Source organism: Phoca vitulina, unplaced genomic scaffold, assembly GCF_004348235.1.
Source record: "Phoca vitulina isolate PV1807 unplaced genomic scaffold, GSC_HSeal_1.0 scaffold4, whole genome shotgun sequence".
Taxonomy (NCBI): Eukaryota; Metazoa; Chordata; class Mammalia; order Carnivora; family Phocidae; genus Phoca; species Phoca vitulina.
Genome location: NW_022589707.1, coordinates 38,872,808 through 38,900,618, shown reverse-complemented (window position 1 = coordinate 38,900,618; position 27,811 = coordinate 38,872,808). Strand labels below are relative to the sequence as shown.

General features: G+C 47.6%; 1 protein-coding gene across 1 annotated transcript; it reads left to right on the top strand.

The window, feature by feature from the left end:
* On the top strand, window positions 1-26,702 carry MTURN (maturin, neural progenitor differentiation regulator homolog). The gene is made up of 3 exons (XM_032401854.1): window positions 1-242; window positions 9,441-9,563; window positions 21,284-26,702. Exons 1-3 carry the CDS (start codon window positions 81-83, stop codon window positions 21,392-21,394), a joined length of 396 nt encoding a protein of 131 aa, XP_032257745.1. The 5' UTR covers window positions 1-80; the 3' UTR covers window positions 21,395-26,702.
* Window positions 26,703-27,811: the final 1,109 nt, after the last annotated feature.

Genomic DNA, 27,811 nt, shown 5'->3' with positions numbered 1-27,811 from the left:
AGGGCGGGCGGGCGGCGGAGGGAGCGGGAGGCGGGCGGCGCGCGAGGAGGCTGAGCGAGCGGCGGGCGCGGCGGGCCAGGATGGATTTCCAGCAGCTGGCTGACGTTGCGGAGAAATGGTGCTCCAACACGCCCTTCGAGCTCATCGCCACCGAGGAGACCGAGCGCAGGATGGATTTCTACGCTGACCCCGGCGTCTCCTTCTACGTGCTGTGTCCGGACAACGGCTGCGGGGACAATTTTGTGAGTGCCGGGGGGAGGGACGGCTGCAGCGGGCGGGAGTGGACGCGCGGCCGCCTCCCTGCTCCCGAGCTGCCGCACGCCGGGGAGGCTGTGGGCGCGGGGTGGAGGCGTAACCGGCTCGGCGTGGCGGTGTCAGCGCTGCGTGGGGGGGGGGCGCGGGGGGTGGTGGGCAGGGGCGCCCTTAGAACCCGGGAGCTGGACTGGGGCGGGCTGTTTCGGGGACGCGACCCTGCGGCCCGTGCTTGGTGCTCGGCAGGGAGCTTCTGCCGAGCGTCCCCGCCGCTCACCAGCCCGGGCCGGGGCGCACGGACCGTCCCGCAGGGCCCGGAGTCTCGAGCTTCCTACACCCAGGCGTCCCGTCGGGGTGAGGAATCCCGTTCCCCTCCGGATGCGCAGACACAACTCCTCGAGTTGTCCCCGCCCGGGAGAGCCCCCGCCCCCGTGTGATCCCCTGCGCTGCCGGTTTGGACACAAAGCCTCGGTCCACACTAACGATGCCCCATCTCCTGGACCTTCTTTGCGGAATTACACCCCGGATCTTAAAAACGCACACGCGCGTGCGCGCGCGTGCACACACACACACACACACACACAGGCACGCCTATCCCCCCTCTCCTATGCTTCCATTGCTCCTCTGGGAGCTTCCAGCGAGGTGTGCGGGGCCCGAGCAGGTTCCGTCCGGCGGAGGCGGCGGCCGAGGCCCTGGCGAAGCCCCCGGGTTTTTCCAGATGAGGGGAACCCCCCTCCCCCACCCCACTCCCCCCCCGAGCTGGGAGGGACCGGGACCAGGAACTGCGGGGTCCACCTCTTCCACTTTGTATCCTGCGCCCATTTGGGATCTTGGCGCTGGCAGTTTGGGAAGGGGATGCGGCGGGCAGGGGAGTTGGGGTGGGAGGTGCGCAGAATGGGCGAGGATGGCGCTCCATGAAGTGTTTGTAAGGCCGGGGGAAAAAATAATGGTCCCCAAATGTAAGATGGAGGCGGCTGTGGGCTCGGGTTACCGTGTGGTCGCCGGCTGGAGCCTGGAGCTGGCGCTGCTGCCGCCCCTGCGGACCGAGGTGGGGCGGCGCCGAGGCGCGGCCTGGCGCTGACCCCTCAGGTGGGGGAGACAAAGCCGAGCCCAGGTCCCGGCCGCCGCGCAACCCTGCCCGCCGCGGGAAGTTCGTAGAGGAGTTAGAGAGACAGCAGGATCGCCTTCCTTGGCCCCCGAGAGACGAAGGCTTGTGTGTGACTTGCTGGGAAGGCATGCCCCTCCCACCACCGGCACCCTAGCCCCACGGACGAGAAGAACACACCTGGGCCCCAGAGTGGGGCACTAGAAGAGAGATGCCTTGGGTGCCAGCCAGATTTGAGTTCTGCCTGTGTGATTCTGGTCAGATGCCTTCCGGCAGCTCAGTTTACACATCAAAAAAATGGGCATAATACCAGCATCCAGGTGATCCATAGATAAAACACCTAACCTCTGTGCAAAACAGCAAAGGCTCCTCAGAGACTTGGGCTTCCCCAGAGTTTAGAGCTCGTCTGTCTTTCTTAAGAGCCTCAATTTTCTCACCTGTAAAGTGAGGTTAATCAGAACACCTCCATCGCAGGGACTTGTGAAGAGCAAGGAAACTATAAATATATGTAGGAACACTGTTACCTGTAGTTAAAATAAGTGTTATTTGTTATTGGGGGGAAATGGGAAATCGTTAAAAAGGGATTTACTCCACTGCAAACATGTGAGAAAACCCCAGGGTTATACTGGAAAGGGCACCAGTGTCCAACTAACTGCCACATTAGGGTTTGATTAGGAGTCCCTCCTAACCCTAGTCTGCCAAGTGGCCTTTCCCACTCCTTACTGTGTGAGATAGAGCAAGAATCACCCAAGGTTCTGGATTTTATGGGGGAGAGTTCCACACAGCCTTCTTGCTGGAACTGCTGGAGACATACCCAAAGAAATTACTCCACGGAGAACCATTGTTGAGAAACATTATGTATATCACAACTTTTTTCAAGGCCATACAAAATATATTTTAAATGTTTTCCCACCTGTGTGAGTAAAATGCTTGAACATATTCACTAACAATTAAATGAAATAGATAAGGAAGAAAGTGGATGGAAGGAAAAAGTAATTCCTTGGGTAGACTGGAACATTCTTAAAGTTTCTGGAGGCCATAATGGACAGCATGCCAACCACCAGAGATTTCTTAGCCCAAATCTCTCCTCAGATCTGTCCCAGGCCAGGTTTGTCAAGCTGCCATTTGCCCCTAGTTAAAGGGACTCAGGCATGAAGTAAGTGTCCTGCCTCCGTCCTTTTCCTTTTCCCAGGAAAATCCTGTTAAGTATTAGAAGAAATCTGAGATGAATGGAATTCCCGTAATCCGAAGGATTTATTAACAATAAGAATATTTACATAGCTTTTCTCAATTTACAAAATGTTTTCACGTGACTCATTCATTCATTCATTTATTCATCAAACATTTATTGAGGGCTTGCTTTGCACCAGGCCAGGGCTACCTAGTATATAAATAGGATCTCTGCCCTCACTTTCCTGGGGCCATTCTCCCCATCTAAGAGGCAGTGTGGCACAGTGGTCAGGCTACGTGGGCTTGCACCCCAGCCCCCATGTCTAACTGTGTCCATTGGGGAAAGCTCTTTAATCCCTCTGTGCCATGATTTCCACATCTGTAAACAGGGGAATGATAACATTAGTACCTTTCCAGCAGGCTTGTTTAGAACAGTGCCTAAAATAGGGGTGGTGTTATTAGTGACTTTCTGGCAGTCTCCATACAGCAATCACTCTGGATCTATTTAAAATATAATCCAGGTCATGATCTATGACTCTCCATCTCACCTAAACTGACTTCCTATAACTTTTGACCCTAAAACCTGAGCCCTTGCCCTGGCTTCAAACCCCCACACAGTCTGTCTCCTGCCACCTCTCTGACCTCATATTAGACCAGTCTTCCTCCTTGCTTACTGTGTTTGTGCCATGCTGATTTTTCTGGTCCTCAGACATGCCAAACTCATTCCTGCCTCAGGGCCTTTGCATTTGCTGTCCCCTGTGCCTAGAACATTCTTCCCCCACATCTTTGCAGGGCTAGCTCCTTTATGCCATTCAGGCCTGGGAGAAAACTTCCTGACCACGTATTCCCTCATCTCACCCTCTTTTATTCAAATCACAGCGCTCATTAGTACTTTATACTCTCTTGCTTGTTTTCTGCCTTCCCCATGAGGCTGTAAGCTTCATAAGAGCTATGGCCTTATCTGTCTGATTTATCACTGGATCCCAGAACTTGGAGTAGTATCAGACCCGTGATAGGTGCTCAGCCCATGTGCGTAAGTCACTATCATACCACCGTGCCTTCACCGTGATAGTGAAGAAGGCAGATGTTAAATTTCAAGAATGACAGCTTCAAAGAACAGTAACTACCACTTATGTGCAATTGACTATGTATCAGACACTGTTCTTTGTGTACACAGTAGGTACTTTGTGTATATGTGCTTGTTCAAGCTTAGTAATCCTACAAGGTCCTCTCTGTGATTTTCTCCATTTTATAGATGAGGAAACTGACACATAGCAAGGTGTACTAACTTTTCCATAGCTAATAAATAGTAGAGCAACTTGAACCATAGCCCTATACTGAAAACATAGCGTCCCAGGAATGACAGCTGCAAGGGCGGCTTCTTATTGGGCCTCACAAAAAGTCTGTGAGTTAGGTATGAACCCCATTTTGTAGGTGAGGAAACAGGCTCCATTGAAGGGAATCTATCCAGGACTATGCCTCTAAGAAATGACAGCCAGGACTTGAGCTCAAGCCCAGAGGCCTGTCATTTGCACCATGCAGAGTGTCAAGCCAGGAGCTCCAGAGGGCCTGGGGAACAAGGGCTTCCTTTTATTTTCCTTCCACTTGGGCAGCTCCTCGGTCCCTTGTGCACTGTTTCCTCTTCTCATCTTGCAGGCCACCCTGTTCACACCATCCCTTTCCGCACTGCTGCCCTGATTCAGGCCTGTCTCTATGGACAGTGCACAAGGTCAGCTCCTGGGATAAAACGAAGCTGCCTTTGCCCTCTATGTTGGGCAGTCAGGGACAGAGCCAGCCCTGGCCTGCTCTACAGGTGCGACAGGGAGGGGCCGAGAGCTCACAGACAGGTGGCATGCTCCCTTCTGCCAACACAGAAGGTCCGGAGGGCTTCGTCAGGCTGCAGGAGTGGGGTGTTGGCATCCACTAAGGTACCAGCCGGACAGAGGGGCACGTGTGCATGCTCTCCTGGGCATGGCAGCACCAGCTGCTTTCCGTCCTTGTCGTAGGCCAGGAGAAAGGAGCTCTAAACCAAGAACGCTGCCCTGCGGCTCCCTGGCGCCTGGGTGCTCATGACTGGAGAAGGGGAGGGCTGCCTTATTGTCCTATTTTTTCTGCCAACCCATCAAAAACATGTTTGGATCTAAAATTTGGTACAGTTTATCCCTCCTCAATGTGAAAACAAAGATAGCAGTTGTCACTCTATTGAAGAAAAAAGGCTCTATTTATAGAAGGGCCATGTGATTTAATTTTAAGAGTGTGTATACATATATTTGTATATATTTTCCCCCATTTTTGTTCTAGGCATGTCTCTATTCTTAACTATGTGACCAAATAACAGCGTTTTCATTTTGGAGAAGAAAACAGAACTTGTCTAAATGAGATTGCATCACCTCATGTGGTGGGACAGTGGAGAAAAAGCACCTTCTTGTCCAATTTAAACTCACCCTCAGTTTCCTCCTATGTCAAATGGGGATAATCATACCTATATTACGGTATTATTGTGGGGATTAAATGAGAGGCCATGGTAACTGTAAAGCTTACCACAATGGCTGTGCATTATTCATATAGAGATTCTTTAGGGGAAAGCATATGTCTTTAGTATATTCATGAAGTGGTCATCCTGAGGAGAGTGAAGTTATGCTAATATGAATTTCAACAGATGGGAAGAAGCACTCCGGGCTCCTGCTAAATGAGAGGCAGTCTGTAGGCTATCCCCTATCATCTTGCTAACCACACTGTATTATTATTTTCTGTGACTTACAAATGAAGGAGCTGAGGCTCGGGTTGAATGTGTGCTCACCTCTGTTGATATCTTGGCTTTGCCCCTTGCTCTCTGTGTGACCACAGACAAGTTGCTTAACCTCTCTGAGCTTCAGTTTCCTCCTTGGTAAAATGTATCAGTGGTCGGCACAAAGAGCAGGTCATAGGTATGGCCAGCCACACTCTTCTTACCCTGTGCAGAAGTATTTTGGGTGGGATGAGATGGCGTGTAGCTTTTCTCTTTTAGCATCTCTTCAATGGACAGCAGTCAGTTTTGGGTTAAGCCACACTAACTCAAAATCGACTCCCCGGTACTAATGATGGCAGAAACCCCACATGGCAGTGCTACAGTGAGAGTGAGGCCCCTGGCGATGAATTTTCCCTCCGATGACTGAGTCCAGGGAGGAGAAAGAGGTGTGTTCTTTGCCCCCCAGCCACCCCCCCACTCTGCCTAAGCACCAGGAAGCCAAGCGCCATGCCTGCAAGTGTTAGAACAGTAGGAGCACACAGACTGTGCTCAGAAAGATATTTGCAGGATTGAATTACCATAGTGGTCTAAGACCATTTTGGGATGAGCTGGGTGTTCTCATCTATACTATAGAAAACAGAAAGGTGTTCATTTTCCTGTGTGCAGATGCCATGGTTCTAATGTCTTAAGCTGGACAAACTTTGATGCTAAACTCTGGTCCAACTTAATGACAGAAGGGCCACAGATGGCCTGTTTTAAAATCAAAGTTCTCATCAGGGATTTTCATTCCCGCCCCCAAATATGATTCGTCAAAGTTCTGCTCTGGTTCTGGTTCTCACAGTGTGGGCCCAAAACCAGCAGCATGAGCAGCACCCGGAAACCTGTTGGCAATGCAGATTCTTAGCCCTGCCCCTAGCAGTTGTGTCTTAATAAGTTGAGGGATGGGGAAGGGGGGGTGTTGTGGTGCTTGCTGAAGCTTGAGGACCACTGCTGTCCTCTCCTTCAGAAGCCTTCCCTTGGTATTCTTCCTATTATAAGGTGCCTTAGCTCTCACTGCATGGTTGGAAAGTCAATACATTCTGTACCTAGATTTATATTTGCCAGAGAGTTACATTGTTCAAAGCCACAGGTTCTCTGACCTCTGCTATAGTTTTTTCATGGCCAAAGTGGCTGTTTGGTTGAATTTCCAAGTCGGAGTCATTGTGGACACACCCGGTGGTGCAGGGTTCTGGGTCTTCAATCACCCATTTATCTTTGTTTAAGACTAGACCCCAGGATCTGCTTTCAGCAGCATCAGCCCAGCCACCAGACATTCTGTCTGCCCTCTCCGGGTTTTAGAATGGGCCCCTCTCTTTTTCCTAAGAAAGGACCCTCAGTCCATCGCCTGTTCTGAAGAGCTCATCTGTTTTTTCCGGGGGCACTGCCTCGGGCCACTGATGGAACCTCCTTCTCTGCATAGGCCTGTAGAAAGCCGAAGAGGCAGTCTGCGTCCCATCCACAGCAAAGGGCCAGGCCTGTTTCCCTGGCACTGTTGGTCCTAATCTCACTTGGTTTTATATTCTTCTCCTTCCATTGTTTTCTCTCTGTCCTTATTTTCCCAACTACAGACTCTTACCTTGTCTTTTACGGGTCTTTAATGACTGCCTTGATTCATTTCGGAAGGAAACAAGTTTCAATAAATAAACCTGAATACTTTCTGTGATGAGCTACTGTGGGTATGAAACAATTAGCATTAACTAAGGGATGTCCTTTAAGCGGCCACGAGCACCTGAGTTGGTCTGACTCCAAACCCCACGCACCCTCGTGTTATCATAGGGGCAGGGATTTGCTTAAAACTTTTTTAAACCCACAAAACCAACACAACTGAGAGTTAGACAGCCAAATCAAGGAGATTTAGGCAGACTAGACAGAAGGTTCTTTAGCAGGTGGTAAGTCTTCCTGCTCCAAAATATATTCATAAGTCAGCAACTCCAGAAGCGGAGCAATGAAAATTGTGGCCTGAACACTCTCCTCACGAGGTTAGAAATGCCCTAGAGACACTTAGAGAACCTGTCTGATTTCCAAGCAGTAGTGGATATGAGGCAAGTCTGTTGCCTGAGTGATATACTTTCCTTAGTTTACTTTGTAATTTAAAGCCCAAATATACTTTCAAAAGTAGATATCCAAGGTTCTCATAGCTACACCGACTGGTGAATGAACTAGAACTCAGGTTGCCTTGGGCACTGTTCTCCGTGAAATCACAGTGGGTGTCTCATTTGCTCAGCGCGTGCCCTTCAGCTTGGGGCAGGTGGAAAGCCAGCCCATGCCCTTCCTCCGCCTTCTCCTGCCCACACAAAAGAGGTGAGAGGGTGCTTAGGCCCACCGCCCACCATTTATTGAACATCCACTGCATGCCGGCCAGGCACAGTGCCAGGCACTTAATGAACTTTTTCCTTTTTCTCTAATTGTTACAAGCCTAGGAAAGGCAGGATTATAGCTTTCTATTGTGCGGTGCTGGATATTAATCCCATCTTTCACTTGGTTAAGAATTTGAAACATGCTGGACCTTTAAAAAATGTGAGCATGGAAATGGGTGCTGAGCAGAGCTTATATGAAAGCAGGACTTTATTGTTCTTGCTGAATCCCTGCCGCTTGAGAATGAAGTGTGGTGATGGATCTAAAAGCACTTTGTGCTATTACACTTTTGTACAATATAAGAGACTATTACATAAGTGGCATTTCGGTGGCTCGACAACTGTAAGGGTCTCTAATTAATAGGGAATTGTGTTTGAGCTATTGTCTAAAGTTAGAGAATCTAGAAGTTATCTTTGTTAGGTCGGGGCAGAAGTTCCTCCAGAAGTCTGCTGGAATTAAAGCAGTGCGTGTGTCAGAAATGGAACTTTACTTCTACAAAACACAGATAATTTGGGGGGGGAAATGGCGCATTAGCACCTAGGTGGTCTCTTGGACCTGAGTGGTATTTTAAGTCTGTAGGTCCTGTTCTTAGAAATGCTGCCAAGGAGAAGGAAGGAGGTGAAATGTGTTTCTGGAGTGATTGACATAGAACTTTCTGGGGTGATGCCCTAATCATTGTATTAATGGAAGGGAGCAAGGGCGTGCTTGGCATAGACTATTTCTCCAAATAGATCTTGTCTCCTGCTGCCTCGTTTCTGCTCCTTGCTTTAATTTGCCAGCTGTCTTCCTCCCTCCCACGCCACTACACTTTTCCACCAATGGTGGAGCTGTCATGGATTGGTCCCCTCTAAACAGTGACTCTTGGTCAGATACCCTGACTTTACCCTGGTAGCCCAGCGCCTCTCCCTAGCTCAGAGATGCCGAGCGGGGGGTTCTGCACTTGGGATCCCTCAAGCCTGTTTCTTGGGCTTATTCCCGATCTTTGAACATTATGGGAGAGACTTGTCTGGTCTTCAGGAGGTGCTAAAACAGATATCCTCATGTGGGAAAACAAACAAACAAAAAAACCAAACCTTGTCTAGCCTTAAGAAAAAATAAACCCTAAAACCGGTCTCCTCTTGATGCATGTTACCATTGGGAAGCAAGCCCTCTTGGAGCATTTGTAAAGAAGGTGAGCTTTCAGAGAGCCTTTGCTTCTCTATGACCCCTGCAATGGCTTTTCTGGGTGTTCTTGTAAATTCATTTCATTTTTGTTTTGTTTTAATTCATTTCATCTTAAAGTAAATATACCATCACCCCCACTCACAGGCTCATCTGAGTAAAGAATGTCTCATTGCAAGTTAGTGGTTACAAACTATGCTTAATTAACCCCTCAGCTATAGTTGAAGGCGAGGTTAGAGATCCTGCAGGCTCTTGGTTCTTCCTCCCTGATGCTTTAAAACCCCCCTTACCCAGCTCAAGAAGAAGGACTGTGGAAATTGTGGGTGGGGGACTATTGATCCCCCCGCCTTTTTTGCTACTGCTGAGCAGATCTGCTGGTGAATCGAGCAGGTGAGATTATGGACGGAAAGCACAGGGATTTTCTACGGGGTAGGCATTTTCTCATCCCTTTCAATACAAGCGAATCAAGAATGAGCGTCAGAATTTTACTTGGGAACAGAGGCCTTCAAATTTCTGTCATTCAAAAAAAAAAAAAATCTTTTGGGCTTTTCGAATTTCACACTGAGGGTAATGACTGTGTGTCTTTTTTTTTTTCCTCCCCTCCCCCCGCCCCTGGCTGTGGGCACGTAGCACGTGTGGAGCGAGAGCGAGGACTGCCTGCCTTTCTTGCAGCTAGCCCAGGATTACATCTCCTCCTGCGGCAAGAAGACGCTCCACGAAGTCTTGGAAAAAGTCTTCAAGTCTTTCAGACCTGTAGGTGCCTGCTTGGCTTCCAAAGCCATCTTGTTTTCTACAGTGATTGTGCTCAGAATTACAGGGACGGTGGGGAAAGTGGGCAAAACCTGGGATGACTAATTGTTTTTCTCTTGTCTGCTTTGTGGCTTAAAGATAGCAGCGAGGGGAAGGAGGGAGAGGGCGGGGAGGGAGGGGGGAACGGGATGTGACACAGCTGTTTGTTGCAGGAATGATGGTTATTTCTAGCATCACTTGAGAATCTCTGATAGGGTGGGAAGCAGACAGAGCCTTGATGAGACTTCTGAGTATTCCTGCTCTTGTCCAGTAGACTTAAGGCCAGAATGCTTGGAAGCGCCGTGGAGGTTCTCTTACCATAGTGAGGCCTATATTTGGGGAGCTGCCGGAAGGCTACATGCAGGATGTGCTTCCATGTCTATGGGTACGGAGAAGGATGAAAGTGGATACTGGTTGTGTTCTTCGCTCTTTTTATAAACTCTCTAGTAGAGAGCTTGCTTTCTGCCTGCCACCCACCCCCCCCCCCCCCCGCCCCACCCCAGTGTAGGATTTAAGAATCTGTATATCCGGGGCTAGCTGACAGTTTGTTTTCATTCTAGCTGAAAAACGTGTAAAGTGAATTCTCACCCCTATTTTGAACATGACCTATTTCCCTTTATCTTTATTGGGAGGTAAAGTCACATTACTGGTGTCATGACACTCCTCCCCGCCCTCCCTCCAAGTTCAGTTCCCTGCCCACCATAAATTCTCTACAACTTCAATGATACTTGCTCTAGAATTTTTTTTCAGATCTTTTAAAAGAGTATCTACTTCTCTGTTGCAATTTTCAAGCTTGCCTTTCAGTGCTCTGAACATAGTGGGCATGATTGCATGGTCGTGTGAGAGACTGTCTGACGTTCCAGTATTTTAAGGTTTGTAAATCTGTTTCGTTGCCTTTTGTTTCAACTGGCTCTCATTCTTGGTATCTGGTCTCTTTGCGTCTTGGATTATCTCTGTGTACTGGTTATAGTATTTGAAAATGTGTATTTAGGAGTAAATCGAAGCCTGAGGTTAATGTACCTTCCTCCAGAGGGGATCTTGATCTGTTTCTGCTGGGGCTTGGGAGGCCCTATCAGCCTGAGACCACCTTCAAACGATTTAAGACATGTGGTTCTTAGAACTCTCCAGGTGATGAAAAACCAGGCTGCACGTCTGCTTCCTTCTAGTCCATCCTTGTCCTGAGAGCTGTCTTATTAGTCCATTCAGGCTGCTGTAACAAACTATCAGAGACTGAGTGGCTTATAAACAGCAGCCATTTATTTCTCACAGGTGCAGAGGCTGGGAAGTCCAAGATCAAGGTGCCAGTAGATTCGGTGTCCAGTAAGGGCCCACTTCATAGACAGACAGCTGTCTGTTCGCTGTAACCTCACATGGTAGAAGAAGAGGGAGATGTCTCTAGGGCCTGTTTTATAAGAACACTAATCCTGTTCATGTGGGCTCCACATTCATGACCTAATCACCTCCCAAAGATCCCACCTCTTAATACTGTTCCCTCAAGGGTTAGGATTTTAACATGTGAATTTTGCAGGGACACAAACATTCAGACAGTAAGAGGTCTTTGGGATCTCAGCTTAAAGTGGGGATGGCTTATCACGGTGTGCTCCTTTGGAAGACCCTGGGTTTGACTTTGGTCCCCCTAGCTCTTAGAGTAGGCCAGGAATGCAGTAAAGTTTCTGGCTGTTTCTTTCTAGGTCAACAGATGCCCTCAGGACAAAAGCAGCTTTTTATGTTTACCTCTCTAGGTTCTAATTCTTCAATATATTTAAGAAGGCATTTTTCACATTTAATCCAGCTTTTTTAGTTCTCTGAGCAAGAGTTGGTCCCAATCACTCAATCCACCATTACAAGAAATAGAATTTCAGTGGCTTTTCTCACTCTCTCTGATCTGTATCATTTATCTAGCCAATTTGTTTTTTCTTTCTTAATTTTCTAAGCCTGCTTGGCTCATTCAGAACAGACTCGTGACTGAAAAGTACTGATCTATCCTTCATGCATTCCATATATATTTATGAGTACCCGACTACTCTGTTCCAGCACTTAATTCAAACAGATGAAAATCTTATCCTTATATTCTAGTGGCGGTGGGGGGACAAGGTAAATAAGTCCAGCACATGAAGTATTAGTGATAAGTGCCAAGGAGAAAAAATGGGTAAGTTGGGGTAAGGCAGTAAGGAGTGTCAGAGGTACTGGATTTTTTTATTAGGAGACCAGAGGAAGCTTCACTATGAAGTTCACATTTGAGTACGACTTGAAGCGTGAATCATGAGGAAATCTAGGGGAGAGCTTTCCAGGTAGAGAGAACAGCAAATACAAAGGCTGGGAGGGGGGCGGAGGTGGGTGGGGAGAAGAAATCAGTGTTCAGGGAACAAGGAGGGGCTGATGTGGCCCGAGTGGAAGGGTGGTGGGGAAGAGCAAGAGAGGAGCCGGAGGTATTTCAGGGGTTTGCAGGTCACAGAAGGATTTAGGTTTTACTCTGGTGTGACGGGAGTTTGAGTGCAAGAGGGATCCGACTTGGGGCGCCTGGGTAACTCAGTCGGTTAAGCATCTGCCTTTGGCTCATGTCATGATCTCATGGTCCTGGGATCGAGCCCCGCGGTGGGCTCCCTACTTGGCGGGGAGTCTGCTTCTCTCTCTCCCTCTGCCCCTTCCTCTGCTCCTGCTCTCTCCCAAATAAATAAATAAAATCTAAAAAAAAAAAAAAAAAACCCAGAGGTATCTGACTTCACATTTTGAAAAGCTCCCCTGTGACCCGTTGAGAATAGGCAGCAAGGGGCGGGTGGGAGCAGGGGGACCAGTGCAGAGGCCGTTGGGTCACACAGGGGAGAGGATGAGGGTCACGGTGAAGGTGGAATGAAGGGGTCAGACTCTGGACTTGCTGGCGGGGCCACAAGTGGGGAGTGAGAAAAAGAAGGCAAGGATGATCCAGAGTTCCTTGCCCGCACAATGAAGGGAATGGTGCTGTCCTTTACTGAGATGGGGGAGGCTGCAAAAGGAATAGTTGGGCGCCCATACTACCAGGAGCTTGGTTTGGGGCACGTCACTGTCAGAAATGCCTATTAGACATCCAAGCAGAGATATCAAAGTAGGCAAATTTTTTTTTAAAGATTTTATTTAGTTACTTCACAGAGAGAGACACAGCGAGAGAGGGAACACAAGCAGGGGGCATGGGAGAGGGAGAAGCAGGCTTCCTGCGGAGCAGGGAGCCCAACGTGGGGCTCGATCCCAGGACCCTGGGATCATGACCTGAGCCGAAGGCAGACGCTTAACGACTGAGCCACCCAGGAGCCCCCAAAGTAGGCAAAATTTTTTAAAAATTGACCCCCCCCCAGGGGCACCTGGTGGCTCAGTCGGTTAAGCATCCCACTTGATTTTGGCTCAGGTCATGATCTTGTGGTCCTGGGATGTAGCCCGCCCCCCCCCCCCCACGGCTCTGTGCTCAGCGGGGAGTCGGCTTCAGATTCTCTCTCCTCCTGCTCACTCTCTCTCTCTCAAATAAATAAATAAAATCTTAAAAGAAAAATTGAACCCCTCAAGTCTTAACCAGAAAAAAAATCTATTCGCCAATGAGATCCACTTTGCAGCTGGTGTCCTCATGGGGGTTGCATTCATGGCCCCACCACCTGGTTTTCTTCCTGCGCCCCTTCTCCTGGATGGCAAGCAAAATTCCTACAGAATTGGCCTCACTGGAGAAGGCGAGCTTCCGCCAGAACTCGTTTTGCTGTTTTTCTTTACCAAGAAGACCTGGCCGCGTTTCGGCAACCAGGCAGCCACATGGAGAGGGAAAGAAATGAATGCAGTCCAAGAAAATCCAGGTGCATAGCTGAACGCAAGTGGGTTGTTTGAACATTTTCTTTCAGATTCTGCTGCCGCGTGCCCTGGAGACACACAGACTTGATCTGATGTCGGACTTCCAGGGTCCCCTTCTAGAGCAGAGCCTGACATTCTAGGCAGGGCTGTGCTCCCCAGGAGAGGAGGCTCCCCGGTACAGCGCCCCTCTGGTGGGGGAGTTGATATGTGCCAGGCGCCCTCTGGCTGGGCTATTTTGCCCCTCAGGGAGAGGCGGGTGGGAGGGCCGGGCAAGGTGAAGTGCAGGCAGGGCTTTGGGTTTCCCTCAGCCAGGATGTGCCCCAGGTTGGATGATTCAAGGAGCGTGACAGCCCACAACAAGGACCTTCTGCTGGAGGTCCACAGGAAACTTTCCCCGCTCTCCTCCACTCACGGGTGTGGTTCCTCCCACTGCTGCTGTTTGTTTGTTGGTTTCATGTAAGGGAGCTTTGTGTTTAGAAGTAAGACCCAGAGGGGCGCCTGGGTGGCTCAGTCATTAAGCGTCTGCCATCAGCTCATGTCATGATCCCAGGGTCCTGAGATCAAGCCCCGCATCCGGCTCCCTGCTCAGCGGGGAGCCTGTTTCTCCCTCTGCCCCTCACCCCGCTTGTGCTCTCTCTCTCTCTCAAATAAATAAATAAAATCTTAAAAAAAAAAAGAAGAAGAAGAAGAAGACCCAGCACAAGGGCTTGCCCAACTTTGCACACTGTGCTTTCCCCCTTCTCCTCTCGTGTGTGCCTTCCCCCCACTGAAACGAGCAGTATCACAGTCAGAGTCCTCCCCCGACACATAAAGAAATCTGTTGTTGGATTTGAAAAGCAAAAAAAGGTTTTCTTTTCCTTTTTCTCCATCTCACTCCTCTTTTTTCACTATTTCTTCATCCCATTTTCAACAAAATATATTGATCATTTGCTATTTGCCAAACACCACTTTGGAGAGTGAGGAGCAGGATGCAGTGCCCAGTTCTTGCCCTCGAGGAGCTGACTTTCTGGTAGGAGAGACAGCCGCGAAAACGTACGTGTTACAAGGCGGAGTCCAGACACTCTCCTAGGTACTGTGCAGAATTAGCAAAGGAGTTCCATTCCCCGCTGTGCTTACTCCACTTTGGGGAAATATTTCCTAAGAGGACGTTAGTGACCTTGTACCGCAGGGTGTTGTTGGTAGTCTCTACCTAGTTGTGGAGGCTCAGGATATTACATGTTGAGGACCCCAAGCTTGGTGGGCAGGCCGCTCTGGCACTTGCTGGCTGTGTGACCTCAGCCAAGTTACTTAACCTCTCTGTTTCTCATTTTCTTCACTTGTAAAATTAGGAAACAAATGATGATCGTTCCCTCAGGGATCTATGAAGATCAGGTGATGCGGTTCTTGTCAAGTACTTAGTACATTACACAGGCTCAGCACTGAATGAATGCTGGCAGTGATCTGGACGGGATGAGCACACGAGGCAAAACACTGTTGGGAAGTGAGTAGGCCTTAGTGAAACCTTTTGCAGGACTCTTAGATCTTTGTTGGAGAGAGAAAACAATTGCTAAGTGATTTCCACACACGCTTTCAACATGTGATTTCAACACATGATTTCAACAGAAGCATCCAGCTAAGGTAAGGGATTTTTAAGGAAGTATTATTGGGGTATTATAGGCAGAAGTTTATCAACACTGGTTTTGGCAAAATAATAAACATCCACATTCAGTACCTCATCCATGCACCTCACTGGTTAGAGGCTGGGGCTGCAGAGAGGACGGAAGCAACCATCCCCTAGAGGGGCATATGAGCAAAGAGCCTCTGGGCGACAGGGTTATGGCTGATACTTTTTTTCTTCTTTTCTGTATTTCCTAAATTTTCAGTGTTGTCACAGAAAACGTTATCAGAAACTATGTTGTGTTTTTTTTTCAAACCTGTATTGTCTACAGTGTGTAAGAAGGGCTAGGAATATCAGATGTGAGTGGGCTCACCGAGGAGCAAAGTGCCGGGCAGTGGCTTCCTGAGAAGCTGAGACCTGGAGACATGGCAGGAGCCAGACGGGCTCAGAGGGGAGGAGAGCTGGCCAAGAAGGAAGTCCAGAAGGGCCCATCATGGCCCCGCGGCTCAGAGTCCTCAGAGATGCCCCCTGGGTGGGGGAAGGTGGCTCAGCCCTGCCCTGGCCTGTCGGGCTCCCCTGCCCTTGTGGCCTCTAGCAGGTCACTTGACCTCAGTGTCCCCATCTTTAAAACAGGGGTCATGCCTGTCTTGCTGTCTTGTGGATTCTTGCAGAGCTTCAAAAGCAGACTAAGAGTGCAAAGGACTGTCAGAGCCTGTTCACACTGCTGAGGTTCGTCTCAATTTCTGGTTCCCTGGGTGAATTCATGACTCTGGATGCAGCCGGGCAGCTCCCCTCCCGGAGGGACACACCTTTGGCTCCTCCTCCAGGGGCCTCCCAGCTTGGACCTTGTTCCTGCTGGAACGTCCTATCCAAACCGTACCTTTTTGTAAATGACAGCGCCGGGCAGGCTGTCATTGGCATCCGCGAGCGGGCAGGTTTCTCCCTGTCATGCAACCAGTGAAGGCCTCAGAGACACCCATCAAGAGCCTTGATAAATGCGAATTGGAGAATCACTGGAGTCTTACATTTTTCTTGTTTAAGTGGCCCTTGGTTGACAGTTGCTGGTCATCACATGATTGAGCTAGGTAATAAAATAGCAGTTATGGATCTAAATAATGGTGATTGTGCCATTTATTTTTTTCTTCAGTGTTTTCATATCTTTTATTTACTGACAACTGAAAGGCTTCCCCTCGTTAAAAAACAGTTCATAAGAGAAGAGAGAGCTCACTGTTTCCAGTTGAGCTGCAGAATCGAACCTTATTGTTGCCCTTTCAGTTTCTCTCAAAGCTTTATTTTATTTTATTTTATCTTGGACTATTACTCCTCCTCCTCTTACTAGCGCTGTGGACATTAGGGTCGTGAGGCATCTGTTATAACAACATTGTGTGCTGTTCGGTTGATGTTGCTTTGATGGCCCTACCTGGAGTTAGAGCCCATGGTTCCCCATGTTTTCTTGCTCTCTTTGACCCTGGTCCCCTCCCTGGGGTTGCTGTTCCAGCTCCATGTTTTTTCTTTCAAAAAACAGACACTTCTTTCTACCAGCAAAATTCCCCTAGTTCTAGCTCGTGGGCCTGAGCAAGATTAATATTTTCAGTTTACCAGTAATGGGTGAGGAACCAGGGATTAAACCCCACAGGAAAACCCTTTGTGACCCAGAAAAAGTCCAGTTCTTGCTTCTACTCTTATCATCTGGTTAAGAGCCTGGAAGAAGAGAAAGAATCCACCTGTGGGAAGCTGCCCCAATGGGTCAGAAAGTCTGATAAGAAAAGATTATGCACTCATGTGGGTTTTAGTAAAAGACATTGAATGTTGATAAGCTTATCATAGCTTTTGTTTTCTGCTCACGTATGAAATTTCAAACGTGTGTATTTTTTAGGAAATACAATGGCTCCTGAAAGTAAGAGAGTACTTACTCATCTTGCCCATTTGGGTCTTATATCCATCTTGCCACCTACCCCTTTTATCTCCTTTTTTTTGGACCGACTGACCAGGATCTCGTTGTAGGTTTCTTGGTACCCCCAGCATCATTGATCATTAAGATAAACAGTGGCAAATTCCCCAAAGCTCTAGGGTAATACTTAATCCAGAGTATGTTTTTGGACCAGTGTATCCCCATCACCTGGGAGCTTGTTAGAAATGCAGAATCTCAGGTCCCACCTGAGACCAGCTGAATCACAATCCACATTGTAAGTAGATCTCTGGGTGAATCACATACATAGTAAAGTGCTCCAAGGAGTCCTCTGGAAGGAGCTTCCAGGGACCTCTGAAGTCATAAGACACTTGCTAAAAGCACCCTAGCTAATTGTGCCCTCCAAAGCAGAGACGTCCTCTCCCTTTCTTCCATAGACACACTCTAGCTCCCTGTGCTGAGCGAGGGCCACCTTTGGAGACAGCAGATGCGAAATGCCAGCTAAATGTGTCCTCAGCTAGTTTACCCCACTTTCTCAAAGACCTGGAGGGAGTCCTGAAGATCACTGATATTCTCCTGGGTCTAAAGAACTTTCATTCTCAAGCATTGGCATTTCTACCTTTCAAGTACAACCCTGTTTGGGTGGATGGGCCCCAGAAGTTTTTATGTGATCATAAGTTGCCCAAAGGCACTTTCATGCACAGCAAACCCCTGGAAGTGTCAACACCGTTGTTCAGGGTTAGCATAAAGATTTTTTTCCAGTCAACTGAAAAAATTTTACTGAACAGAATTAATGATTATGACTATTAAAGTAATTTAAGTATATCAGATAGGATTTCTTGGCCTGTATCCTTTTCTTTATAAGAATGTATACATACAGTAAAAGCAAGAAGCCCAGAATCCTTACCAGTCTGTTTGTATCCCTGTGTTTGGCATATCTTCTTGACTCTTAAAAATTTGGGTCCAGGAGCGCCTGGGTGGCTCAGTCAGTTAAGCATCTGACTCTTGATCTCAGCTCAGGTCTTGATCTCAGGGTTGTGAGTTCAAGCCCCACGTTGGGTTCCACGCTGGGTGTGGAGCCTACTTTAAAAAAAAAAATGGATCCAGAAGTTAAATGTCAACTTAACCTGCCATAGATGGGACTAAAGACAGAGGTGGGAATGCTGGGTTATTACTTGTCTGTATAGTATTCTTTGCAATCCCAGGCAAATTATAGTTCTAGTGCTTTTTCTGTTCTCCTCTGTGCTTTTCTCAATTGTACATACTTTAAATGTAGACATTAATGTTGCGCATTGAATTTTTTAAAGGCTGTGTTACTCAGTAGAAGACATTGAAGCCTCCAGCTGTAGGAACAGCCCTGGCAGCTGGAAGGGAATCTCCCGGGTACCTGGTGGGTGAGGTTGTAGTCTGTGATCTGATGGCCTGGGTTTGAATTCTGGCTCTGATGCTAGGGGACTCTATGCAACTTACGCAGCCTCGCTAGGTCTTATCTGTAATAGGGGGATAATACCTACCCCATAGGGCTGTCATGAAGACTAACGGAATTAGTATATGTAAGGCTGCCTAACTCCGTGCCTAGCAGACAGTAACATAACCAATATTAACTATCATTATTAAATCTGAAGTATGACCAGGTTGATCTGTTGAATGGCACGCTGGCTGTGAGTCTGAGAATCAAGTGAGGAGGCTAATAGAGTTGAGTTTCTTACTCCTCTTCCTGCTTGTTGTATACTGATTAACAGTGAGCTGGTTCAAAAGCAGCACAGCTGAAGGGAGAGGGAGAGGCAGGGGCTGGAGGCCATCTCCCCTTGAATAACTGAACTGCTGTGCTTTAAAATGAGAAGCCAAGATAATAGGACCTAACTCACGAATTCACCTAAGGCTCTACAGCTTGCAGCCCATGGCCACATTCACTTTCTCATTTCCTCTCTGTAGTTTCTCTGGACATAGAGCAGGTGTCATGGTTCCCACTTTACAGAGAGGGATGCTGAGGCTCAGCAAAGGGAGTGGCTTGGCAGAGGTCCCCAACTAGAGCCCTGGCTTCTGGATGCCGGGTCCAGTGCCTTTTCCACACAGCCTTTCAGTGAGTCTGCAGACCCTGCACTATGATGCCTTGGAAGTCGGGAAGGCCAGAGAGAACTGCTTCTGTTCTTTCGTCCTCGTGGAAGGGTCAGGAGTGAGCAGTTCTGGAAACTGCATCCCAGGGAAGGGCCTTACACATGCTGATGCTCTAGACCTGAAACTATGTGCTTTGGGTTCACAGCAAAGGGAAGGTGGGGAGCTAGGCAGAAGAGAAGTGGTAATGGTTTCGTACTTGGCTGACTGGGACCTCTTCTACAGAGCACCCTAAGTCAAGGAGAGGAAGGGTGTTGAGGGGTACCTATGGTTGGGGCTCGTGTGAATTACTCAAGTGTATCATGAAAAAGAATAACCAGTGGTACGTGTCTTTAGGACAGGACGGCAGTTGTGTAGATGTGTGCCTCGACTGTCCTCTCTTTACCCATGGCTGCATGGCGAATTGACCACAGTCTTTCCCACTGAGCCTTGGAATCCTCAACCCAGGGCTCCAGGCAGCCACTACCCCTCAGATCTGTTAAGTGAGAGGGAACCCATTGGCCATTCCTCTTTTAAGGGGTATCCCTTCAGTGCACTGAGGAGTCACATTTATTGTTGAATTAATGCATCCTCTGTTGGCATCTAGGTGATTCTGGGGTTCTCGGTAGGGGCAACAATATTTCTGTTTTATCAGCAATTTGAATATCATCACTCATTCGACACTTTCACCTTGCTGTGTCACCAAGCAGCTCTTCAGATAAAAAATGGAACATCAAAATACTCGCCATCTGTGTTTGTTGTAGCCATCTTTTCTCTCTCTTCAGAGACGAATGTTATCTTGTGCTCATTCCACCGAGATGTGAGAGGGTGACGGCAGGAGGAGAAAGGGGCTTCTCGCTTCCCCCAAGCACACACAAGATTGCTCCACACTGTCCAGGCTAGCGGAGATGCGCTCCTCCCACCCCACCCCTCCGAGTCAACAGTGGCCCTTTGAGACAGCTGCGGTCCTCTGGGCTCGAAGGGGAAAGCGTGTGTCTACAGCTGGTCATGCCTGGCTTGCCAGGCCCCATGTAGAATATGACCAAGGGCCAGGCAGGTGTTCTTGTCCCGAGTGTGTTCATAGGGCTCTGGGAGACCCGCAGGAGCTGGGGTTGGAGAACTTCAAGGGAAAAGCATTATTTCGATTGGGACCTAGGGTTTCCTCATGTCAGCATTTGGGCGGGGGATGGGAAGAAGGGGAGGGGTCGCGGGGCACTGGGGAGGCAATGCAAAGCAAACAGAATGGTCCATCTTACTGTAGGGGCTTCATGCAGTTAGCTTGGGTCCCAGGGCCATTCAGTGAAGTTGCCTGAAAGTGACCAGTCGAGGGGGCCACCATGTGAGAATGTCAGGGCCACGTGCAGACTAAATCGGATGGAGGAGCTGGCTTTTCATTCATATTGATCAGGCCCAGCAAATGGCACTTCGTTTCCAAGCAAAGACCAATCAGTGCTTTAAGAAAATGTTTCCTGGGTATTTGTTGTGAATTTCCTCGATGATAATTATAGAGCCTTTGGAAAATTTTACAAAAAGATAAAAAGGAAAAAATTTACCCATATCCATGCTGCCTGAAACAATACTCTTAAAATTTGGATGTATCTCATTCAAAGTCTTTTTTGCTATGGAGTTGTGTATAAATTTTAAGAAAATCTGTATCGTAATGAAAATGCAGTTTTTACCATGCTCTTTTTACACTTATGAGCATGTTTTTATATCAAATTACTCAAAATACTATTTTAAATAGGTATATAAGATCCCATTTTACAGATGCACCGTAATTTAACCAAAAAATTAAACATTTCAGTGGTTTTCACATTTTTACATATGTGTTATAAATACTAGCAGCACATGTTTTTTGGGAAGAAAATATAGAGGGGGATAGATTTTTGACGTCTTGATGGAACAGTCAGTACTGTTCATTGTACTACGGCTGACATCCCGTCTGTGTGTGTGTGTGTGTGTGTGTGCGCGCGCGTACATAGTATATTATTCTACATTGGTGGTCTGTGGTGCCGTGTTTTGATACTTAAAAGTAGAGAGTCTCCAGGCTCCCCAATAAAACCTGGCCCTTTGGGCACCAATCCATTGAAGGATTGACATTTCCCATCTAATATGTTCATAAAAATAGTTGTAGGGATGGTTGACTCCCGTGGGAAATCCACAGCTGCTGTGCTAAGTCCTGTTAAATGCTGTTGAATTTAGATCCGATGTCTTTGGTTATCTTGCTGCCCACGGGCCATTTGGCACTCATGGCTGGTTCTCTTCTCTCTCCTCTAGTTACTGGGGCTTCCGGATGCAGACGATGATGCGTTTGAAGAGTACAGTGCAGATGTGGAAGAGGAGGAGCCCGAAGCAGACCACCCCCAAATGGGGGTCAGTCAGCAGTAACCTTCCGAGGGCTCCCACCTGAGAAGGAGAGTGAACCCCCTGGTACCTGAGGTGGGGTTGCGTGTTCCTGGGTTAGCATTTTTGCATTAGCACTTCGAAACAGGACGTCTGACTCCCAGCATCCAAATTAAAACTAGGTACCTTTTTATTGACCACAAAATATCTGGGATGAGCTTTGCTCAGAAGTGACCTGAATTTTACTCCCGTTTCAGTGGGTTTCTATGGGGTTGTCTCGGTAGCCTTTGCCATTTTGAATTTAGAGTCCATTTTGTGGCTGACTGTTCTCTCTTGAGTTTGTGTTGGAGAACTAACATTACCTGACTCGAATGTAGAGAACTCTGAATGTATTAAGGATATGTTTTGAGTCCTCAAAGGTGACATTATTGAGGGAAAGCATGACAGAGAAGAAATGCAGTCTGCACTTTTTATGTACTTTTTAAATGTCCATGAGTGAAGGAATTTGCTTATAAAGCATGAGTTTTAATATCTAGTCATTAAACTGCACAAGTGCAAATACAAGGGCAGAAAAGGATAATCACTTAGCTTTGGATGAAGAGGGGAAGAGAGGCAGAGAAGCCTTTGTTGAAGTGTTCTGCCATTACTAAGTTACCTGGATAGATAGCAGCTGGTTCATGATTAGTATAAACATTACTTTGCATGTTCAATTATTTTAAAACATGCTAATTCCAAAGCCTCTTTTGAAATCCAATAGTGGAAAATATCAATGGGGTGACAAATGATTGATTTCTTTAAAATCTCTATAAACTGTCCCGCATATGAAATGAAACATTTACATTCTCTCTTTATAACCAGATGGCAACTTGTTAAATCATGAAAACATTCAGAATCCAAGTGCCACTTAAACTTTGAAGCCATAGATAAATTTAATGGGGGAAATAAACCAGGATAAAATTTTTTCAAACATATGATGGAATTCTTTAATTTCTTAATTTGTCTTTTATTCCTTAAAAAAAAAAAAAAAAGGTCAAGAAAAGGATCCCACTGTATAATTTATTTAAAAAACTGTAATCAAGTCCTTGGAGGGACCTAACTGTAGTGAATTTTTAAAGCGATATGAAAGTGGGAATCTTTCAGTCGTGGGTTAGCTTGGTTCAAATGGGAAGTTTCAGTGATCAAAATACTAAGACAACTCACAGAAACAGCTACTTAATAATTGGAAACACTGCTGTCATTACTTAGCCAACAAATACTTACAAGGGAAGTCCTTTGTAATGCTAACGTGGAATTATTTAAAGTATTCATTTTCTTGGACCCTTCTGGATCTCTCAAAGCGAAATGCCTCTTTCACAACCCTTGACTAAACATAACATCTGGGGCGGGAATGTTTTTAACATGCATACACATACCTGTTAGGTTGTCATAGTTTGGGACTTTAAAAAAAAAACAAAAACCAGCAGCAGCGGGCACAGAGTTTCTGGGAGTCTTGTGTATCTTCCAGGCATGTCAGTATTAACCTGGTGATCTCTCCATTTTCTGCTTGATTGATTGGTGCCATGGAGAGTGCGGCTACTTGTGGTAGAACAGGGTACTGCAGTTTTAAGTCATGGTGGGGAACAGTACAGTGGTTTCCATCCATGCTTCAGTACCCACATTTTTTCTTTTCTTGGCAAAGCGTATTGAAGGTTAATTTCAAGTGAAATGAATTTCCTTCCGAGTAGCCTATTCCCACCGCAAACCTTGATGTTTCATCCAGCGGGGTGAGCATATTCTGTGCTTTGCTCCCTTGCCTGTGTCCCCATTGGCTCCGTACCTGAGCGCAGGTAGTTGTGAGCTGCATCCTGTAGATAGCACTCGGGTTTGGTAACCTCTGTTTTAACACAATAGGCTGAAAGAATGACTTCTGCCACTGGGATGAAGAAGCTTGACTAGCTTGCTCCATTTGAAGGTAAACTGGAATTTTATACATAGAGGCTTAAAAGCTCAATTTACATATGTTTGCAAATGGAACGGACATTAATATAAAATGTATTTTATGAAAAAGCGTTTAGGCTTTGACCAAATGCATTTTGGTATTATTATGTTAATGTTCTATTTATAAAAATTGAACTGAGATCAACTCAGCCATTCAGTGGGCTGAGGAGAAATCTCGTCTTTGTTCTGCCCCAGGGGTTGAGGATAACAGTACTGTGTGTTGCTTATTTTCATGGCAAAACCCCAGAAGGCATTAGCAAATCGCACCGTTTCCTCCAAAACTTCCTTGTTTTCTGATGGTGCACCGCCCCGGCTGCCCTTGCTGCCACACATGCCCGTGCCCGCGCTCCCTCCCACCGGCCGTGGGTTCGCTGTTCGGCTTGTGTGCGGCATTAAAGCTCGCCTGGCGCAGAGCTCCCCCCGCCCTGGGCAGTGAGGCGGGCAGCCGGCAGCCGACGTTGTTTGGGAAGAGGTTCTGTGGTTTGACAAATTCCTGACTTTCACGAACAGATAAACACAAAGAGGCAGTGTGGTGCGGTGGGAAGAGCATGGACCCGGGAGTTGGGAGAGAGACTTGGGTTCCAGCCCTGGCTCTACCAGGGACTGCGTGACCTTGGGCAAGTCCCCCAACTCCCCTGAAACAAGGGCTGTTTGCCCTTCCTGCTTTCACCACTGTCGTTCCATACCTGCCTTATGGTGTGTGTGTACTAAGAGCAACAGTCAAGGAAACTTTTAGGGAAAGGAGAAGGAAATATGTTTTCAATCTTGCCGGGAGGCAGTCCTGAGCGTGCTGGCCACAGGACTACCTTAGAATATGTTTCTGCTGGTCTGTGAGTGTCCGGACCCCTCGAGCCTGATCCTGAGGGGCTGATGACTTCCGGTTCCTTAGGCGGAGGACAACGTCAGGCCTCAGAGATGCAGAGACAGACTTGTCGCAGAGGTGCAGCCTCTGTCTGCTGAAGGCGTGGCTTTCCCTTGTGCCCCGACAGACTGCGGCTTTGGAAGTGGAGTGAGTTTGCATGAAGAAGAGCTGGGAGAGAGTGAAAGAGGAGTACTTTGACTTTCTGCCATGTCATCCAGGAGAGAGAAAGAGGAGTGAGAGAGAGAGACTGTGTGTGTGTGTGTGTGTGAGAGCGTGTGAGTGTGTGTGAACGTTGCGGGGAGGGGGATGACTGATGGCCTGTTGATCACTGTGGGCCAGCTGTGAAGTCCTGCCTGTGATAACCTTACCAAACCTTGATCCTGGGTTTGAGTGAATCACAGAGACATTTTTCTTATGGCCGCCTAGTCACTGGCTCTGCCTGAGAGTCATACTGAGCACACTTTGGGGAACCGGAGGATGAGTTAGGGAGCCAAGGAAGGAGGTGGGACCCCACACGACACCCGCCACCACTCCGGCTCTGTTACACTCACGTCTCTCAGGCTCGTAGCAGTACGTAGGACTTTGGGTTTTTTTCTTTTTTCATATGACTAGAACATGAAAAGTCTCATATTTAGGAATTTTCCCTGTGTCCTGGTGCCCGAATTAGGTTTCCGGGGTCCTTAAGTGAAAAATTTCTCTCCTCTCACGGCTACTGTCATTTTTCACATACAAATGGAAACTTTTCCTCCAGCACAGTGACATCTCTAAAGATTGTGTCTGTCTCATAAGAGCACAAAGTGTGTGGACCTCGGGGAGCTATGCTTCCAGAGCATCGCTGGAATTTATATTTTAGAAATCTACCTTGCATATTAAAATTCTCAAGTTGGGAAACTGATATGAACAAATCTGATTTCCCACGGTTCAAGAGGCAGGAATAGGAATAGGCAGGGCTTACTCTGGGGTGGGAGGAGATGAGAAAGGGAGAATGGGAGAGTTAGGGTCTAATTCTTTTAAAAAAGAGAGAAAAGAAGAAGCCGGAAGACAGGTATTATGTACGCGACAGGAGAACTGTTTTCACGGCTGTCCCGCTAGGAGCTGGCTTTCCTCAAAGGGGCTGCCTGCACGTTGAGAGGCAAGGCCTGTGTTGGGGATGGATTTGTGGCTCTACAGATGCCCCACAGCCAAGGACACAGCAGGTGTCCCACAAATCTGGTGTGGTTTCCCTCAGTAAACCCGCTGTCAGCCAGAGAAGCCCGTCTTTCCCAAGTGCGACCACATCTGCGGGCTCCAATCACCTGGCAGGTGGCAGGTGAACCAGACTTGATCTTGCTCTCAGTGTGGTTGAGGCCATGGGTCAGGAATGCCCTCGGGGGCTGGGGGGCAGAGCCCACCTACTCCACTTGCTTCAGGGCTGTAGAAAGAGCACAGTTAAAACTCAAGTGGATCACAGATCCCTCTTCCCGATAGCGACTGTCAACCCCAAAGAGGGGCTCTGCCTACTACTTAGTCTTCAGATTACCAGAGAAGCCTCACATTTTTATTTATTTATTTTTTTTGAATGAAACATGAATCCTCTCCCACAAAGACCCAATTAGTTATCTTGGTTTTGTGACACCAGGTATGACCTGAAAGGCTGCAGTCTTTTAGATGTTATTTAGAACATCTACAATTTGCCGGGATGCCCGTAGCCTCTGGTGTCCATGGCAACGTGGGGTCCGTGGTAAATTATCTATAGCTCCCGTCCCCCTGGGTAAATCGTTAAATAAGATGGTGTCGTTGATATTTTTATTTAAATTTGTATTACAAAAATAGAGGACCCATGAGCATCACATGTTAGAAGCCTCATTTACGGCACCGTGTGGCTGAATAGACCCAAGCCGTTGAAAGCAAGCGCCAAGCCGCATCAAAATAAACACTTCATTTACTAAGAACTGTATTCAAGTGATTCAGGCCCACCGAGAAAGCAGATAGTCTGTTCTTTGCGCAACTGCCTTTCCCTGGTTCTTTCTTTTGTTTCTGTTTCTTAAGAGTCATTTTTTACATTTTTTACTCTGAGTACCTTCTGATAGCCAGGCAGATAAAGACGCGGCAGTCCTGCGTGCGTACACACATCACCTTTCTAGAGGAGAAAGCAAATTGTCAGTTCTTGGGAAAATCGGGAACGATCTGTGAGCCAGTCTTCGTTTGTGTATGAGAGCAGAGTTGAGCCATCCATGTGAGAAGCAAAATCAAGGAACAGTTTTGGGGTTCTTTTTCCTTAGGCAAAAATGTTTCATGCAGGGTGTGGATGTTTTCTTTGCCTTTATATTTCCTTTCCAAGAAATCTCTTGTAAATGACAAAACTGTGAAATGGGTTGCCAAAAAAATTGTTGCCCTTTGTTTTAGATGCCTCAAACAGTGTAAATCCTAAACTGAACCCTGTCCACATCTGCTCCATCCTCCCTCCCCAGAGAGCGAGGATCTCATCCACCAATGTAATTACCATACGCTTGCTATTAAAGAGCCTTCCAAACTCTCGTGATGTTTGCCTCTTTTTTACTCCGTCCACAGTGTTTGGTCCAGAGGATGTCTCATGGGATACAAACGAGGGACAGAGAATGAGGACCGCCAGCTAGTTCTGCGGTTGTCTGTGTTGGGGTTGGGGGTGGGGGCGGCCAGGGGGGAGAGAGGGAGGAGGTCGTTCCGGGAACCGCTGACATGGTTCAAATGTTAGTAATTTAAGACATTCACGTATCTGTTCGGACGTGGCTGCTAGGGAGTGATTTCCCAGCCTTCCTTCAAACCAGTACTTGACGTGTGCATATGAGGAGCCTGTTTTTTCTCCCATAGTGAGGTGCCATGTGCATTCTGTGGCACCAGTTAGAAAGCTGTGGTCACTCCGTGGCAGTGTGACACAGTTTCCCCGTAACTGTCCTCCCAGTGATTGTTACTCAGTAAACAGTGGCATCTAAAGAATAAATCAGGAGTTGGTGGTAAGTCCTATTATTTGATTAAGAACAAGTTTCTTTCCCCAAATGAATAGGTCTCCACAGATTGTTAGATGAGATTTGAGATTGCCTTAGCAGACGCAGCATAGAGGTTTGTGTGTGTGTTACCTGCCGTCATTGGTGCTTCTCGGTTTGGGACGTGGCTCTCGTCAGAGATTGGACCCGAGTGGTGGGCTGTGTGCAAGCCTTCTGAGCCTCACTCATCAAAGATTCTGGCTTCAGCAGAGTGGTGGCATGATCTTCCCCAGACAAAGCCTTTCTTCTGGGGGAATTTCTTTGTTACTGTTATTTGATCACTCGCACAGATAACCTTTATAAAATATAGCTTGGCTCCTTTATCTAAGTGCAGGGCTGGTGTTAGAAAGACCCACATTTTCCCCCTTTGCAGTGAATCACTCTGAAATCGGTTGGCTGGGGAAAATGGTTCTAGCCCTTGGGGCGCCTGGGTGGCTCAGTCGTTAAGCGCCTGCCTTGAGCTTGGGTCATGATCCCAGGGTCCTGGGATCGAGCCCCACATCGAGCCCCGCCTTGAGCCCCACCTCGGGCTCCCTGCTCAGCGGGAAGCCTGCTTCTCCCTCTCCCACTCCCCCTGCTTGTGTTCCCTCTCTTGTTGTGTCTCTGTCTGTCAAATAAATA